The 17,031-nt window shown below is 59.0% G+C and overlaps 2 protein-coding genes across 13 annotated transcripts; both read left to right on the top strand.

Moving 5' to 3' along the window:
- Positions 1-302: 302 nt before the first annotated feature.
- MTSS2 (MTSS I-BAR domain containing 2) lies at positions 303-12,987 on the top strand. 12 transcript variants are annotated; one of them, XM_063167901.1, is made up of 14 exons: positions 303-412; positions 4,032-4,093; positions 4,197-4,270; positions 6,015-6,099; positions 6,271-6,362; positions 6,442-6,516; positions 7,232-7,389; positions 7,470-7,577; positions 7,656-7,753; positions 8,342-8,468; positions 9,199-9,273; positions 9,480-9,656; positions 9,751-9,916; positions 10,610-12,987. In XM_063167901.1, the coding sequence occupies exons 1-14, from the start codon at positions 344-346 to the stop codon at positions 11,380-11,382; spliced, it is 2,139 nt and encodes a 712-aa protein (XP_063023971.1). In that variant the 5' UTR covers positions 303-343; the 3' UTR covers positions 11,383-12,987. The 12 variants fall into 12 exon arrangements, with proteins under 12 accessions (XP_063023971.1, XP_063023970.1, XP_063023972.1 ...); XM_063167900.1 differs by having other exon boundaries at positions 9,196-9,273; positions 9,748-9,916; XM_063167902.1 differs by having other exon boundaries at positions 8,261-8,468.
- Positions 12,988-13,323: 336 nt separating this feature from the next.
- Positions 13,324-16,012, top strand: LOC134424263 (C-signal-like). The gene is made up of 6 exons (XM_063167887.1): positions 13,324-13,467; positions 14,177-14,228; positions 14,460-14,647; positions 14,732-14,890; positions 15,004-15,114; positions 15,845-16,012. Exons 1-6 carry the CDS (start codon positions 13,330-13,332, stop codon positions 15,956-15,958), a joined length of 762 nt encoding a protein of 253 aa, XP_063023957.1. The 5' UTR covers positions 13,324-13,329; the 3' UTR covers positions 15,959-16,012.
- The last annotated feature ends 1,019 nt before the right edge of the window (positions 16,013-17,031 follow it).

Here is a 17,031-nt window from a genome sequence, read left to right as displayed (position 1 = left end):
GCCCGCAGCCCCCGGCCCGCGGCGGGCGGCGCATGTGCCGCGCAGCGCCCGCCCCGCCCCGCCCCCGCCACCGCCCCGGCCGGAGCTCCCCGCGCCCCGCTCCGCTCCGCGCCCCGCGCCGCTGCCAGGGGGCGGCGGGTCCGTGCAGCCCCCGCGGAGGGCGAGCGAGGGAGGGAGGGAGGCAGGCAGGGGGCGATGCCCCGCCCGGCTCCGCCGCCGCTCCGCCGCTGTGCCCCCCCCGCCGCCGCCCGGGCGCCGCCCGCCCCCCGCCGCCGCTGAGCCTGGCCCGCCGCCGCGGCCTCCCCCGGCGGCGCCGCCCGCCCCGGGCTGCCGCAGCGCCGCGATGGAGACGGCGGAGAAGGAGTGCGGAGCCCTCGGCGGCCTCTTCCAAGCCATCATCAACGACATGAAGGTAGGGGATCCCCCCCGCGCCCCGGTTTTGCTGTCGTGACAGCGCTCCCCCCGCGCCATCACCCGGCTTCCCCGGGCGGTCCCCGCGCTGCCGCCGCCGGTGCCCGTCCCGCGGTGGGTACCGAGGCTCTGCTGCCCAGCCGCGAGGTGGGGATTGGAACCCCGCATCGGGTACCGGAGCCCGAACATCAGCCCCACAGCGAGTGTCGGGGTCCCACATCGGCTGTCAGAGCCCGGCACGGGTTCCCAGAGCCCCACATCAGCCCCTTACTGGGCATCGGAGCTCTGTGTTGGGCATCGGAGCCCTGGAGATCGCAGCCCCCCACCATCTCTATATCCAGCGCTGGATATTGGAGCTCCATGCTGGGGATTGCAGCCCCACATCATCCCCAGATCCATCAATGGCTATCGGAGCCCCGTTCTGGGTGTTGCAGCCCTATATCTGCCCTGTTATCCTTCACTGGGTATCAGAGCACCGTGTCGGGCATCAAGGTCTCACACTGGGTGCCAGAGCCCTGCATCAACCCCATAATATTCATCGGGGCCCTGCATTGGGCATTGGAGCCCATCCTGGGGATCCTGGCTCCGTATCAGCCCTGTATCCATCCCGAGGTGCCCGAGCCCCTTGTCGGGTGACACAGACCCGGCATCACTGGCCCTCGCCAGGTACCACTGGCCCCACACCGGGCATTGCCACCCACTTCGGGCATCACGTTGTCCCTGTCCCCCTGCCCCATGTGAAATCCCTGGATTTCTGTCGGACCCAGTGGGGTTGACACCAGTGGAACAAAAAGGTCCCCTAGCTCCTTGATCCCATTTCCTAACCCGGGAAGAGGATATTGCCTCCACCCTCCCTGGGAGCAGGATGGGGCCATGTTTAAAAAAACCTTTTTGTTTGTTTGTTTTCATTTCAAAAAATACATTAAAAATGCTGAGGGGCATTTCAGACCAGGGGCCGAGTGGAGAGGAGGGGACCAGCCATGTTTCTTCATCTCGGGGGACCGAAATTCCCACAGCCAGCTCCAGCACTGGGGTTTAGCCCTAGTCATTTTTGGGAGGCAAACGCTCTCTTCCTCCTCTTCCTCCTCCTCCTCCTCCTTCTCTTCCTCTCTTCATGCTGCAGACCCGTCCAGACAATGCTGTCATTGCCAAAGCAGGGGAGGGGGGATAAAAAAAATAAAAGCCTTGCTGGGAAGGAGATTAACCCCTTCGAGGGGCAGTGGTGGCTCTGCAGCCGGACTCTGGCTCAGGGCTGGGAGAAAAGCTCCAGGGAGAAAATCCCAACTCTCCCAGGGCAGAGGGATCCAGGGCTGGTGCAAAACAGGTGCTGGGGTGATTGGCTCCCTCCCCAAATGCCTTCACCCCAGCCACCCTCTCCAGGCAGCCTGGCTGAGTCCCACACTCCCAGGGGGGAGGTGGGGGCAGTTTCCCCTGCCTCAGTTTCCCCATTCCCCTGCTGAGGGTTCAGAGGGGATAAGCCAGCCCAGAGCTGTCACCTGCCAGGGACGTGCCCAGCACCATCCGGATGCGGTGGGGCTGGGAACCCCTCACCCGAGGAGACTGGGCTGGAGTCAGTTCATGCCATTTGAAGGTAGGAAGGATTAAAGAAAAATGATGAAAAAGGAGGAAAACCCCACCACACTACAGCTGGGCCTCAACCTGTGCCCTGCACAGCCCCAGCCGAGTGCCAGTGGCACCTGAGGGTGTGCTGTCCCCTCTCCCTGCCATGTGGGTGTCCTGGCATGGGTGCTGGGGGACAAGTAACTCTCTGCTTGAAGAACTGCTGGCATTGTAGGGCAGTGATGTGCTTGTGGTCCTATGGCTGGGACCCCTGTGCTGATCTCAGGGCACAGGGAATTTATTTTGGTGGTGGGTGGCTATTTCAGCACCCCTTGGCCTGTGCTGGGGAGAATTTGTTTGTTGGTGACAATCCCTAAGCTGGCTTCATTCCTGTTGCCTCTCCTCATGTGCTCAGTGTCCCTGAGTGACCTTGGCATGTCCTTGTGTCCATTGTCCTCTTCCCCATCCTCCTCATGCCTGGCATCACAGGGATTTGGGGGCATCTCAGTCTGCTCCCTTCTACAGGGCAGCCTCACTTGCCCTGCCCAGGGTGGCCAAGGAAGGTGGCCCAGAGCCAGTGGCCCAGGAATGGTGGCCCAGCCCTCTGGCAATGACAGTCCATGGGGACCCACAACCAGGGGGTCACTGCCACAAGTGATGTGTGAAGTGGCACCCTCAAACCCTTTCTTTGCTGGCTCATGAGGAAATTGGAGCTTTCATTGTCCCAAAAAATGCTGGGCTGGTCTCATGCTGCCTCAGTGCAAACCTTGTCCCCAAAGCTGCTACAAGCCATAGTGCCCATGGGGATGTGTGGCAGTGTACATGTCCCAGCCTGGTGGCTGCCCTAGGGGAGTTTACAGATGCCTGTCACTGCCATCGGATGGTGACACCAGGACAGCACTGGGATTTTGTCACTGGGACAACAGGACCAGGATTGACCTTGCTAGGAGGGCAGCGCCAGCATGGCTTCACCAGGAGGATGACACCAGGACTGGCCCTACTGAAGTGGCTTTGCTGGGATAGTAGCACTGGGACCAGCTTCACTGGAACAGCACTGGAATGGCCTTGCCTGGATGGTGGCACCTGGATAGCTTCATTGGAATGATGGCACCGGTACTGGCCTTGCAAGGGTGACACTGGGATGGCCTTGTCAAGACATCACGAGGATTAATCTCACCAGGACAACATGGACTGGCCTTGCTGGGATGGTGACACTGGGATAGCCTGGCTGTATGGAGGATCAGGATCAGCCTTGTGATGGCACCAGGATGGCCTCGCTGGGATGGCGCTGCAGCTGGCATTCTGGGACAGTCCTCACTGGAATGGCAGCAGTGTGGTCTGCTGGGACTGGTTTCACTGGGACAGTGCTGAGATAGACTGGTTCAAACAGTGGCACTGGGATGGCCTCGCTGGGATGGTGGCACTGGGACTGCCCTGGGATGACTCCCCTGGAGTGAATGGTTGCACCGGACAGCCCTGGACCAGCCTCGCCACAAGGGCAGTGGGGATGGTCCTGACAGATGGCCTTGCTGGGATGGCACCAGAGCGGCCTCATTGGCACAGCACTGGGGTGGCCTCCCAAGCACCTGTGCCCTGTCCCTGTCCCCACACAACTGCCCCATTCAGGGCTCTGGGGACCCCGACCTCCCCTCCTGCCCTGTCGATCCTTGGGCTCAGGGGAGATGGGGACTGGGGCTCCTGTTTTGGGACTGGAGCTCTCCGTGATGGTGGGTTTGGCCATCAGTGCTTTGGGGGGGAGCTGCTGCTGGGGGTCTCCTCTACTGCTGGCCAGAGTCTTAAAGATTTTTAATTTCATGCTCCCAATGAGGAAGAAATCACTCAAAACCCTGGGATCTCCATGGTCCGTTAAGTTTGGGTGGCCAGACTGGAAAGGGAGAAAAATCAGGAGGGAAAAGAGTTGTGCTCAGCCTTTATTAGCCATCAGAGAATCTATTGAGCTGCCCTGTCTCTCTGCACCAGTGCAGGAGGGACCTGCCCTGACTGGGGAAGCAGTGCAGGGGGTGAGGGTCCCTGTCTCTCACCATCACCCTTCTTTGCAGAGCTCCTACCCCATATGGGAGGATTTCAACTCGAAGGCCACCAAGCTGCACTCCCAGCTCAGGTGAGTGGCCAAAGGGGGGGTGGGACATGGGGGATCCCCCTCCTCGTTGGCACATCCCAGGTGTCCCACAGCCACTGAGCTCCCCTCGCTCTCTCTGCCTCAGGACCACGGTGCTGGCCGCAGTTGCCTTCCTGGATGCCTTCCAGAAAGTGGCCGACATGGCCACCAACACCCGAGGTAGGGGCCTCTCTCCTGGGGGTGGGCTGGTCTGGGGAAAGTGGTGATCGTCCCCCGTGGGGTGTCCCCTGCCCACATTGCTGGGGTGGACTTCAAGCAGCAGCTTCACCATCCACAGAGAGATGTCCAGCCTGTTCCCACACCAAGGTGGAGCATTCCCTGGGAAGCAGCGTTGGAAGGATGGAGTGGGGAGGGGGGAGGAGGTGGGCACCCATGTGGGTGCTGCTCCTTACCACCCATGGGTGCTTAGCCACATTTTCTGGTGGGGCTGGCACACTCAGGGTGGCTCAGCTCCACATCAGGGTCTCCTGCACCCGTCTCTGCCCCCCAGGATGCAGAATCCACCTTGCTTGTCCCTGCCCCCTGGAAAGTTCCCAGGGGGGGTCTCAGCTGCTCCAGGGGTCTCCAGGGAAGGGGAAATTAGCTAGAGGGAGATTCGGGAGTCCGAGCTTCACTGTTTTGGGGACAAACCCTAACTCACCAGGGAGGTGACTGAAGAGCCAAAGCTGCGTGTGGGGTCCCCCATACTGTTGGGGAGTGAGGGGGAAGGATCCCCCAACCCTCTCTGGGTGCCTGCTGGCAACGAGGAGCCACTTCCCACTGCCTGGCTTCTGCCAAGCAGATGGTCCCGGGCTGGTTTGCAGACTGGCGGCATCCAGGCCATCTGGAGCCACGCGAGGAGGAGGAGGAGGAGGAGGAGGTGGAGGCAGCAGCTTGAGCCAGGATCAGCTTTGCCTCCAAACCCACTAGCCCACTGCACCAGGGGGATTAGGGCTCCTCCAGCTCCCTGTCAGCCCAGGCAGTCAAAGCAAGGAGGAGGCACAGGAGCAATGCTGGGGACAGCTGGGGACCAGCACCACAGGAGTCAGTGTCACCCTGTAGTGCTGCTATACCTGCAGGGCTTTTTGGGAGGGTGGGCAGCAGAGCAGCAGCGTGGGGAAACTGAGGCACTGGGTGGGGGCTGGCTGCTGGCCTTGCACACAGTGCATGAGAATCGGATTAGAAGCAGCAGGAGCTGGGATAAGAGCATTAGGAGCTGGATTAGGAGACTACCCCAGTGTAGGAGAAGGCCCATGGGTTCCCCTATTTCCATAGCACTGGGAGACTGAGGGACATCCAAAACTCCTACAAAGGAGTGGGAGGTTTTTTTGGAGGCTTTTTTAGAGGAGGAAAGACTGAATGTCACTCCTTAGTTTGCACCCAAGGATTTTTGATTTCCGTTTTTCGTGGGAATCGCCAGCAGCACTGCCACCATGTGGCCATCCTCGGGCTTCAGCGGTTTCATCTAAAAAGGATGCTCCTGCTATCTGCTGCTGGCAAATATCCCCCCAGGAGTCTGGACTCCCTTTTTATCCACTCGTGATTGTGCCTGGAGGTGTGGGACAGAGCTGGAACTGGAACTAAGCCAGGGTACCTCATCACCTCCCTTCCCTGGCCCCCCAGTGCCAAATTTAAGACAAACTGGTAAAATATGGGAGCAGGTTCTAATTTCAAAGCCTCCAGAAGAGATATTTAGTGTTTCATGTATTAGTTAGTGGATGATGATTTATTTATTTATTTATTTATTTTGTGGATTTATCGTGGGAAAAAACCAGCCACCCCCTGCCTAAAGTGTCCCCATTGCCCAGTGCATCCCAGTGCTGATCGTCCCTGTCACGAGCCACCCTGCTCCCACCGTACAGACTGGGCTGGGGCTGGTGTGGGGGTGTCCCTGCCCCCCTCAGCAGCACTTTGCTCCCTGCAGGTGCCACGAGGGACATCGGCTCGGCGCTGACCCGCATGTGCATGCGGCACCGCAGCATCGAGGCCAAGCTCCGCCAGTTCACCAAGTAAGCAGGACCAGCAGCAGCTCCGAACCCTCGGTGTGGGTGACACGGCCTGGCCAGGCTCATTGCTTCCCTAAGGAGGGGATGCTGGCTGCTGGCTGGGCATGGGATGGGGAATGGCTCCCCCCTGGCTCCAGCACTCTCCCACACTCTGCTTGTCTCTCCCCGCTCCAGTGCCCTCATGGAGAGCCTGATAAACCCTTTGCAGGACAGGATTGAGGACTGGAAGAAAACTGCCAATCAGCTGGACAAGGACCATGCAAAAGGTACGAGGGGGACAGGATGGATCCCTGCAGGGTGGCTGCTGGGCAGGGGTCCCGTCTGACAGCACTTCTGCACCCCCAGAGTACAAGCGAGCACGCCATGAGATCAAGAAAAAGTCCTCTGACACCCTGAAGCTCCAGAAAAAGGCTCGCAAAGGTGAGAGGGGGTCTCCTGGGGGGTGCCCCCACCAGCCCCTCTGCAGCACCCCCAGCCAGGGCCGGTATCCCGGCTGTGGCACTGCCAACCAGGGGGTGGGCACTGAGGGGGTCCTGCTGCCCCCCTGTAGAAAGGGAGGTGCCAGCACGGCCCGGGGGTGGCGGGGAGGCGGGGCATGCGCCCCGGCCTTCGGCCTCTTTTCACACGTTTTCTCTGTCTCCTTCTCTCTTCCCTCCCCTCCACATCCTTCCTGTAGAGCTACTTGGTAAGTGAACCGCTGCCCCCCACCACCGGCCCCCTCTCTGCTTCCTCATCTACTCCCCCCAGTCTCCCCAGCCTCTGTCTGTCTGTCCGTCCGTCCATCCACTCCCAGTTCCCACCCTCACCCTGCTTTTAGCTTAGCTTAGCCTGCACCCCCTGTCCGGAGGCAATGCCAGACTCACCATATGGCAGCCCAAGGGCTCCTCTGGTTCCAGGTGCCAGGGATGGGGATGGGGTGGCAGAGAAGCCCCCTGCCCAGGGCTGCTGTGGGGTGAGGGTGCTCCTGGACCTTCCAGGGAGATGGGCAGAGTGGGAGACCTATGGTATGTGCTGGAATGTGAGGATGGGGTGCTGTCCTCAAGCTGGGGGAATGGCCTCGGCTTGGCAGTGGCACCGCCAGCAGCCTGGGGAGGGTGTCAGGGGAGCCCAGGGCTGACAGTGCCCCATCTCTCAGGGAAGGGGGACCTGCAGCCCCAGCTGGACAACGCGCTGCAGGACGTCAATGACATGTACCTGCTGCTGGAGGAGACGGAGAAGCAGGCGGTCCGCAAAGCCCTCATCGAGGAGCGGGGCCGCTTCTGCACCTTCATCACCTTCCTGCAGCCCGTGGTGGTGAGTGCTGGGAGCTGGGAGGGTCAAGGGTTGTTCCTTCTGCCCAGTGGATGCTGATGCTCTCTCTTGTGTGTCCTCAGAACGGGGAGCTCACCATGCTGGGAGAGATCACCCACCTGCAGGGCATCATCGAGGACCTGGTGGTGCTCACCGCTGAGCCCCACAAGTTGCCCCCTGCCAGTGAGCAGGTCAGTAGGGGCGAGCCTAGGGGGTCAGGGGAACAGGAGAGCATCTTTGGGGGGACTTAGACCCCATCTTTCCCGCAGGTGATCAAGGACCTGAAGGGCTCTGACTACAGCTGGTCCTACCAGACGCCCCCATCCTCGCCCAGCAGCTCCAGCTCCCGCAAGTCCAGCATGTGCAGGTATGGTGAGGTGGGCTCCACTCCCAACCACAGCCGGGAAATCCAGCCCTCTTCGTTAACCTCAGTGGGTTAATGATGCTTACAGCCTTTGGGGATGCTCACAAGGTGCATGTCCACCTTCTCATGTCCATATGGGCAGGTGGCTCCCACTAATATGGAGGAATTGGTCTTGGCACACTGGGCAGGGCTGGTGGACCTATGGGACAGGATGGGGGCCCGACACATGCCCTGTCCTCCAGGGTCTGGGGACAATGTGTGCCATGCATGGGTGTCTGGGGGCAAGCATACCACCTCTGTCACGTCCCCCAGCCTGTTCCCTGCCTCAGGGCCACCCCAGGAGGCAAAGGGACACCCCCAGGAGGACTACATGCCTCAGTTTCCCCAGGCTGGGATGTGTGGCAGGGCGCTGGCCATCCTGCCACCTCCAAACCTCAGTCTTAAATTCTCTTTTCCTTCCTTTGTCCTGGCCACCGGCGTGTCCCCGTGCCCCCGGCGCCCCCCCAGCAGCGTTAGCAGTGCCAAGGGTGGCATGGCGTGGCCCGGCGGGGCTCAGACCTGCTCACCCAGTTCCACCTATCGCTACCGCAGCCTGGCGCAGCCCCCCGCCGCCGCCACCCGCCTCTCCAGCGTCTCCTCCCACGACTCCGGCTTCATCTCCCAGGACGCCGCTTACTCCAAACCACCTTCCCCCATGCCCTCGGACATCACCAGCCAGGTACAGGGAGGGTGCTCCGTGCTGCCAACCTCCATGCCTCAGTTTCCTCTTCCTTAGAATGGGTGGGTGGTGCTGGGTGCGGCACAAGGGTCCAGTGCACAGGTGATGAGACCCACCCTCAGAAGTATTTCCATCTGTGTTGGCATCATGGGGAATAAATACTGGGAATATTGAGGGTTCCTGCCATAGTTGAGGGCATCCTGGGCCACACAGCAGAGAAACCCTATAAATTAATTCCCTCAGGGATGGGGCATAGATATCCCTCTCCCTGTGCCAAGAGAACAGGGTGTTTCCCAATCACCACAGCCCCATAATACCCAGTTTGTGCTACCCACCACACAGCATGGAGCAGAGCTTCCCCTTCATGCTGCACCATCCCCAGTGCCAAGGATGCTTCAGAATCCCCAGGGAGTTGCCATTCCCACCTGTCCATGCTAACCTGGCATCACCAACCCAGCAAGGTCCCCACTCCCCAAAATACTCTTGGCTCTGCATGGCTTGGGGTAGGAGGGGAGGGGTTGGGGCAGTGCATCATGCCAGTTCTTGACCCCGCTGCCAAGGTTGCATCCTGCTCTCCATCCTGCAACCACTGCCAGAGGGGAGGAGGGCTGGGGGCCTCGCTCAGCCAGGGAGCTGTGGGTGCTGCTCTAACCGGGGTCTTGGCTCTGGCTTTGCTGGCTAACTGCCTCTTCTCTCGCCCTCCGGCTCTCGGCTCGTCACGGCACAGCAGAAGTCCTCCAGCTCGGCGTCCTCAGAGGCATCCGAAACCTGCCAGTCAGTTAGCGAGTGCAGCTCCCCCACCTCGGTTAGTCCTTGCCATCCCACCAGGGTTGCATTTCACACATGGTTCCCCCCTCACTTCATGGGACCCTCCCCTCCCTTCCTGCATGGGGCAGAGCATCCTGAGCAGCACCCGTGCCCTTGACACGGGAAACATCAGCTTGAGACCTCTCCTGCCATGCTCCTACTCCCAGTGTCACCAGCATGATCCGCATGCCTTGCCCGTTGCAGGACTGGTCCAAGGCCAGCCCCTATGACCAGCCGGTGGTGCCCACCCTGCAGCGGCGCAAGGACCGCGTGGAGCACCTGCGGGAGGCCGAGATGGGCTCTCCTGCCGCGGGGTACCCGGGCGTCGGTGCCGAGGATGCTCCCAGGCCCCGGATGTCACCAGCTACAATTGCTGCCAAGGTACCGGCTGTGGCAGGGAGGGCACAGAGTGGGGGGCTCCTGGGGACTCCTGGCAGAGGAGCCAGGGTGCTGACAGTGCCCTTTGCCCCAGCAGCATGGGGAGGAGGTGTCCCCTGCCGCCAGCGACCTGGCCATGGTCTTGACCCGTGGGCTGAGCTTGGAGCACCAGAAGAGCAGCCGGGACTCGCTGCAGTACTCCAGTGGCTACAGCACACAGACCACCACCCCCTCCTGCTCTGAGGACACCATCCCTTCCCAAGGTACTGGCATTGGAGGTACCTGGGACCTCCTGAAATGGCACTTAGAGTGGGGAAGGGCACAACAGAGGGGTTTTGGTGGTCCTGGGGCACATTGCTGTGCTCTGGGTGTCATAGCATCAGGCTATGGTCATACTGTGTAGGGGCTGGTGCCACAAATAATCACAGCTTTTCCTGGTTATTTGGGTGCTAGCTGGGGCTCAGTGGGTGCAGTTGTCCAGGAAGTGCTGTAACAGGTGATGTGGTGATGTGTCTGTGCACAGAGGTTGAGTACAGGTGGGGATGGTGGCAGATGGTAGGTGATGGCAACAGAGTTGCTGGTTGGAGATCAAATAACCACGTCTGTCATGATGTTGCCATGATGATGGCTGAGCCAGTTATGAGCCTGTGGTGGTGGCAGTGGGGATTGGCTGTGATCATGTGGTGATGGCTGTGATTGGGGTGGTTGTGGGTTTGGTTGTGATTTCAGTGTGATGGCTGGGGTCACTGTACTTTCCTACAGTGGTGATGTTTGGGTTTGATGGTGAGCATGTTGTACCAGCAATGACTGGGACAGTAGTGGTTATGTGACAGTCGTGGCAGTTGAATTTGGTTGTTGTGCTGTGATGGAGGAGGCTGGGGTTGGCCTTAATGACATGGTTGAGCTTGGCTACCACTGCCCCCCCAGCCACATTGATAGTGCTGCTCCCTCCCCAGGCTCTGACTACGACTGCTACTCGGTGAACGGTGACGTGGAGTGTGACCCCCAGAGCGATTTCGACAAGTCCTCCACCATCCCACGCAACAGCAACATCGCCCAGAACTACCGGCGGATGATCCAGACCAAGCGTCCCGCCTCCACGGCCGGGCTGCCCAGCGGCACCAACCTCCCGGCCGGCAGCACCCTGGGGGTGGCCACCATCCGCCGCACGCCCTCCACCAAGCCCTCGGTCCGCCGTACGCTCTCCAACGCCGGCCCCATCCCTATCCGGCCCCCCATCGTCCCCGTGAAGACCCCCACGGTGCCCGACTCCCCCGGCTACGCCGGCCCCACACGGGTGGGCAGCGAAGAGTGCGTCTTCTATGCCGACGACGCCTCTCCGAACCCCCTGGATTTTGCCAAAGCTTCGCCCAAGCGGCTGAGCCTTCCCAACACCGCCTGGGGTGGCGGTGCCATGGAGATCTCTGTCTACCCCGGGGCCGGCCAGCACCTCTCCGCTGAGGAAGAGGAGGACCAACAGCTGGCCGCCAACCGGCACAGTTTGGTGGAGAAGATTGGGGAGCTGGTGGCCGGTGCCCACGCCCTGGGGGAAGGGCAGTTCCCCTTCCCCACCGCCCTCGTGGGGTCCGGCCCCGGCGAGGAGACCCCCGCGCCGCCCCCCGCGGCCTCCATGGACCCCCCGGCCGAAGACATGCTGGTGGCCATCCGGCGCGGGGTGCGGCTGCGCAGGACCGTCACCAACGACAGGTCGGCCCCGCGGATATCGTGATGCTGCCCCGGCCAGGGGGACGTGCCCGATGGACCCCGGGGGCACCCGCTGCCCCTCCCCAGGGACCCCCACCCGCCGGCACCCGCTGCCCTGTCCCTCTCTGCTGCCCCTGCTTCCTGCCCCTCTGGCTCCTCCTGCCCTGCCCTCTCCTCACATCCCTCCTTCTCTTGCTCTCTCTTTGGTCCTCTTTCTCCTCTTTTTCTCCTCTTCTTTTTCCTATTTACTGCTTTTTTTCTTTTGCCTTTTTTCTTTTTTTCTTCTATGTCACTTTTCCTTCTATCTTCTTATTTTCTTCTTCTTCTTCATTTTCCCATTTTTCTCCTTTTCCTCTTCTTGTCCTCTTTTCCTTTTCCTTTCTTTTTAACTCTTTTTCTCCTCCCTTCTATTTTCCTATTTTCTTCATTTTCCTATATTTCTCCTCTTCTTTTCCTCTTCTTGTCCTCTTTTTAATTTCCTTTCTTTTAACTCTTTTTATTTTCATTTCTTTTAAACTCTTACTCTCCTCCCTTCTATTTTCCTCTTCTCTTTTTACCTTTCTTTTTTTCTCCTCTTTCCCTTTGTTTCTCTTTTCCTGCTCCTCTCTGGCTTTCCCTCTGCTGTCTCCTTTCCCTGGGGCGCAGGCGGGTGGCCCCGGCCGCAGCAGGAGAGGACGGTGCCAACAGGGCTGTGCCAGCCGTGGAGCACCAGGAGCACCAGGAGCACCAGGAGTGGGGGCCCTGGCCCCATTCGCCCCAGCTGCCTGCTTGGGGCCAGCACAGCTCAGCCTCGTTCCAGGGGGCAGAAACAACGGGCTGGGGGTGCAGGGGGGGAACAAGAAGTGGGGGACATGTGAGAGGGTTGGGGGGCTGGGGGTAGAGGCACTGCAATCCCCCCTGTCCTGGGGGGATACCAGGGGGCAGGGGCTGAGGATGCTGAACCTCCACTTTGCCCCCCCTCACAAGGATCACCTGGGACCCCCCACAAACGCCCTCACCCTCGCTCAGCACCCACAGACCTGTGCAGGGTCTGCTCAGAGGGGGCTCCAGGCACAGGAGGTTTGACTCAGCCCCCCAGGCAAAGCAGCTTCTGCCGGCGGCTGGAGGAAAGCACAACCCCGGCCCCGCTGTACATAGCCCCCGCCCCGCTGTCTGTCGCATCGCAGCCCCCCTGCCCTCCCCCTTAGGAATAACAATTTAGTTCTGCCCCTTTCCCCTTCTCCTGCCCAGAACCGCTGAGGCCAAGTGACAAATGTTTGGGTTTGAGGGAGGGGGGGGTCTCTTATTTTGTACAGAAAACAAAAATTCTTTGGAAAAGAAAAAAAACCTGACCTGTCTTTCGACTGAAGTAACTTTTCTGGTGCTGTTGTTAACTTGGTCCTTATTCTTTTCTTTTTTTTTTAATTTATTTTTCCCCCTCGTGTTCCCGCCTCTGCCGCCGCTTCCCCTCTCCCCGTCCCTCTGCCACGTTTCTTTCTCTTTCTTTCATTCCGTCTTTTCTTTTAATTTTTTTTTTCCTGGTGGTAATTCCCCTCTTTCCCCCCCTCCCCCGTTTTCCATAGTCACTGCTACAAGTAACGAATGCACTGTGAAGATTCCAGTATTAATAAAGGTTGTACTGTAATTAATAGCCTTGCCTGTGCTCCTGTGGATTTTCTGGTTCTCTGGGCTCACCCCAGTCATGGGGAACAGGTGAGAAGGCACCATCACCCTTTGGGGTTCCCATGGCTTGAGGGGGGTGGGTGCTTTGGGCTTTGGAGGAGTGCAACAACCCCATGGTCAAGGTGATGGGTGACCCTGGGATGCAAAGAACACCCGGGATGCAGAAGAACATCCAGAAGAGGGGGTGCAGGCGGTGCCCCCCAGCTCCACCCATCCCAGCAGCACCCGCAGCGGTGCCACCTCCCGGATTATCGAGGCCGATTGCCAAACCGCGCTGGGGCAGCGCAGCCGGCCGTGCAGAGCGGCGGGGATGGAGGGGCTCAGCGTGGGCAGCGTCCTGCTGACCGCCTGCGACGGGGGGCTGGGCCTGGGGCTGCTCAAGGGGTTGCTGGAGCTGCCCAGCCCACCCCGGCACATCTTCGCTGCTTGCCTGGACCCCCAGAGCAAGGTAGGGAGGGCAAGGCACGGGGGAACAGGAGGGAAGGGGGGACGGGAGGGAAATCAGCTCGGGGATGGATACCTGGGGATCCCACCTGAAATTGGGATGCTGAGTATCAGCATCCTGAACCGTGAATGGTATGGAAAAATACATGTATGTGTATATATATGTGTGTATATATATGTGTGTGTATATATATATACATATATACATAAACACACACACACATATATATATGTGTATATATGTATATATATACACACACATATATATATACATAGATACATAGATACATATATATACACACACACATATATATATACATATATATACATATACATATACATATATACATATATATATATATACACACACATATATATACACATATATATATACATATAAACCAAAAACACACATATATGTATTAAACATTATGTATTTATTTTGAGTCTCTTGGCGCAGGGATGTGCATGATGGGGAGTGCAGGGGGTTGCTGGCAGCCCCGTGCCCGGGGCATCCCTGCGGGAGCTTTGAAGCTGCCGCGCTCAGCCGGGCACGGAGGAGGAGCAGCGACCGCCCCAAATCGCTGCCCCCGGATCTTGTTGTGACCTGTCGGCTGTGACATGAGGGGCCACCCTCTTCCCGGCACGGTGCAGCCCCCCTCCCCTTCCATGGGCTTCCCCATTGACACCCCTCCCCCGTTTCCTCCACCTAGGCTGTTAACGAGGTGGCTTTGGGCTTTCCCAACGTCAGGATCTTGCCTCTGGGTAAGTGCTGGGGCGGGAAAGGGATGAAGCTTCTCAGGATTTAATTGCAACCGTGGGTGGCTCCAGGAAATGCCACCAAGCAGGTAGGTCCCTCGGTTTGGCTTGGCTGAACCAGGTCACTGATGGGACCAGGAGGATGCTCAGTTTGGGAGTTGCCTCCTGCCACGTCCCACAGCATCTCGCCGGGATCATGGCCACCAGCCTGTCCCTGACCCTGCTGTCCCCTTGCAGATGTGACAGACCCCAACAGCATCAAGGCAGCAGTGAGGAAGGTGCAGGCAGAGGTGGGCAGTGCTGGCCTCAACCTCCTGATCAACAGCAGCGGCACCACGCGCCGCAGCACCGTGGCCACCGAGACGGCCGAGAACATGAGCCTGGTCTACACCACCAACACCATCGGGCCCCTGCAGACCTGCCAGGTGAGGGGGACACAGCAACCCCTGCCCCAGACACGGGGAACAGGGAGGAGGAGGATGGGGATGCTGAGGTCCCATCCCCTGCAGGCCTTCCTGCCCCTGCTGAAGGAGGCGGCTGAGGCCGAAGGGCAGCAGGAGATGAGCTGCAGCAGAGCTGCCATCATCAACATCTCCAGCATCCTGGGCTCCATCGAGGTTGCAGAGGCCTGGCAGGAGAGGCAGGACATCTGCTACCGCTGCAGCAAGGTACTGCCCCTGGGCATGGGCAGGAATTTGGGGTCACGTCCTCGGGGATTCCCCCTGCACTGGCCCTGGCATTGCCAGACCATGATGGTGAGGAGGGGGATTTGTGCTCCCAGGCTGCTCTGAACATGCTCACCAAGTGCCTGGCCCTGGAGTACGGGAGCAGCGGGATCCTCTGCGTGTCTGTGGATCCTGGACATGTGACCCCTCCCTTGGAACAGGGGATGGTGAGTGATGGGAGGTGCATGGAGTCCCAGCTCAGCAAGGTCCCAAGGGTACTCTGGGCATTCCTGGGGGCATCCTTTCCCAGGAGCATCCCTTCCCAAAGCCATCCCTTCCCAAGGCCACCCCTTCCCAAGGCCATCCCTTCCCAAGGCCACCCCTTTCCATGAACATCCCTTCTCAGGGTCATCCTTTCACAAAGAAATCCCTTCCCACAGACATCCCTTCCCATGGGCACATCCCTTCTTCATAGGGTATTAATTCCCATGGACATCCCTTTCCCATGAACATCCCTTCCTGAAGCATCCTTGACCGTGAACATCCCTTCTCTGGGCACCCACAACTGTGCAGTGCCTTGGTCCCACAGTGGCTGTGCCATCACAGCAAAAGGATAATTCCAGGCACTCCCCAACCATCCAATTTGTTCCCTATTTTTTATTTCCTTTCCCATCCTGATGGTGTGTCAGCAGAGGGCACCCTGGTCCTGCTGTCCCTTACCCTGTCCTGGCTGACAAATGAGTCACTTTTTAATCAGGGATGAAGAAATGAACCTCCATCCTTACAGCACTCAAATGAGGGACAATAAATTTGTGCAAAGCCTCATCCCTTGACTGCTGGAGCATCCAACTGCTCCCAAACCAACCCAGCCAGAGCTGGCATTCCACAATGCCAGGGGTGGGATTGGGGGTGTTGGGATGGAGAATTTTGGGTAACTTTTTCCCTTGGGTGTGCCAGGGCCCGGTGACGCTGGAGGAGAGCGTGAGGGGCGTCCTGCAGCTGCTGGCCCAGCTCTCAGCCACCAACAATGGCACCTTCTGGGACTGGAGAGGGCAGAGGCTGCCCTGGTGAGAGCAGCATCTGCACACTCAGCTTAAATAATTAATTAAAGTGAATTAATTGCCATTTCCAGGCTCACTCTGAGTCAGGGGGGGCAGGATGGGCAGGGGAATGAAACAGGGATGCACAACTGGGGGATGGGAGTTGGATTCACTGCTCCCCTGGCCTGGGATGCTGATTTGTGCCAGGGCAGCATAAGGAAGGATGCTCCAAGTGTGATCCTGAATCCAAGGCATCCCCTGGGGCCAGGAGAAGCCCCCCCTGGCTATCCTCACTCTAGGCCACAAGCCATACTGCTTATGGGGGCATCCAGAGAGCCCCCAAACTCAGCCCCGGTCCTGCTGAGCCTGCCCACCCCAAAACCAGCTGGGCTTTCCATGCCCACCCCAAAGATGCTGCCAGGCATTCTTCCTGCTGGTTCAAGGCCAGCAAAGGTTCTTCCTGTTCCAGCAGCTGGGGGGTTTCACAGCAGGAGATCTCCCAAGTCTCAGCACATGCCTAAAGATGTGTTTTGAGACCTGGGCAGGGTGTCCTGGGCTGACCTTCCCTGAATCCATCCCTCATGGTACACCAGGAGATGCTGTAAACAGGCTCCCATTCTTGATGCTGTGAGTGCTTTCCTGTAGAGGCTCTCAGCTGTCATTCTTGAAGCCATCTCCCAGAAGAGGGATCAGAAGAAAATGCACAATATCTCAAATGGGCTGGACACAGAGCCCATTGCTGTGGGGATGCTCTGGGAGGCTGGGCAGGGTCACTCTGCAGGGACAGCTTCAGGTTCCCCACAGTGGAGGAGGATGAAGGATCATTCCCACATTTAACACGAGGGGGTGGGAGGTTGGGGCTCATCTCCAAGGGGGTCCCTGGACCACACAGGGACTCAGTTAAAGCCAGCACGGATGGGAGACAGGTCCCTCTAGTTAAAGCTCTTATCAAGCAGTGGATCTACTGGTGGTTTTATATGAGCTCTGTGTGGGCTTTATATAAACAGGAATCATCACTAGGCATGAAGGGAGGAGGAAAAGGAGGAGGAGGAGGAGGAAGACGCTCCTCCACTCATGCTGCAGTGCCCATTGACTCATGAGCCA

This window comes from Melospiza melodia, chromosome 13, assembly GCF_035770615.1.
Source record: "Melospiza melodia melodia isolate bMelMel2 chromosome 13, bMelMel2.pri, whole genome shotgun sequence".
NCBI lineage: Eukaryota > Metazoa > Chordata > Aves > Passeriformes > Passerellidae > Melospiza > Melospiza melodia.
Note: the sequence above shows the minus strand (reverse complement) of the source record. Positions and strands in the feature narration are given on the sequence as shown.

Bases quoted from the DNA above. Each gene is read 5' to 3' on its own strand.
- MTSS2 (XM_063167891.1), top strand. From the start codon at position 344: ATGGAGACGGCGGAGAAGGAGTGCGGAGCCCTCGGCGGCCTCTTCCAA. The intron at 6,100-6,270 runs GTAAGCAGGACC...TCCCCGCTCCAG, and splicing joins AAGCTCCGCCAGTTCACCAA to TGCCCTCATGGAGAGCCTGA. The intron at 7,578-7,655 runs GTCAGTAGGGGC...TCTTTCCCGCAG, and splicing joins TGCCCCCTGCCAGTGAGCAG to GTGATCAAGGACCTGAAGGG.
- LOC134424263 (XM_063167887.1), top strand. From the start codon at position 13,330: ATGGAGGGGCTCAGCGTGGGCAGCGTCCTGCTGACCGCCTGCGACGGG. The intron at 13,468-14,176 runs GTAGGGAGGGCA...TCCTCCACCTAG, and splicing joins GCCTGGACCCCCAGAGCAAG to GCTGTTAACGAGGTGGCTTT. The intron at 15,115-15,844 runs GTGAGTGATGGG...TGGGTGTGCCAG, and splicing joins CTCCCTTGGAACAGGGGATG to GGCCCGGTGACGCTGGAGGA.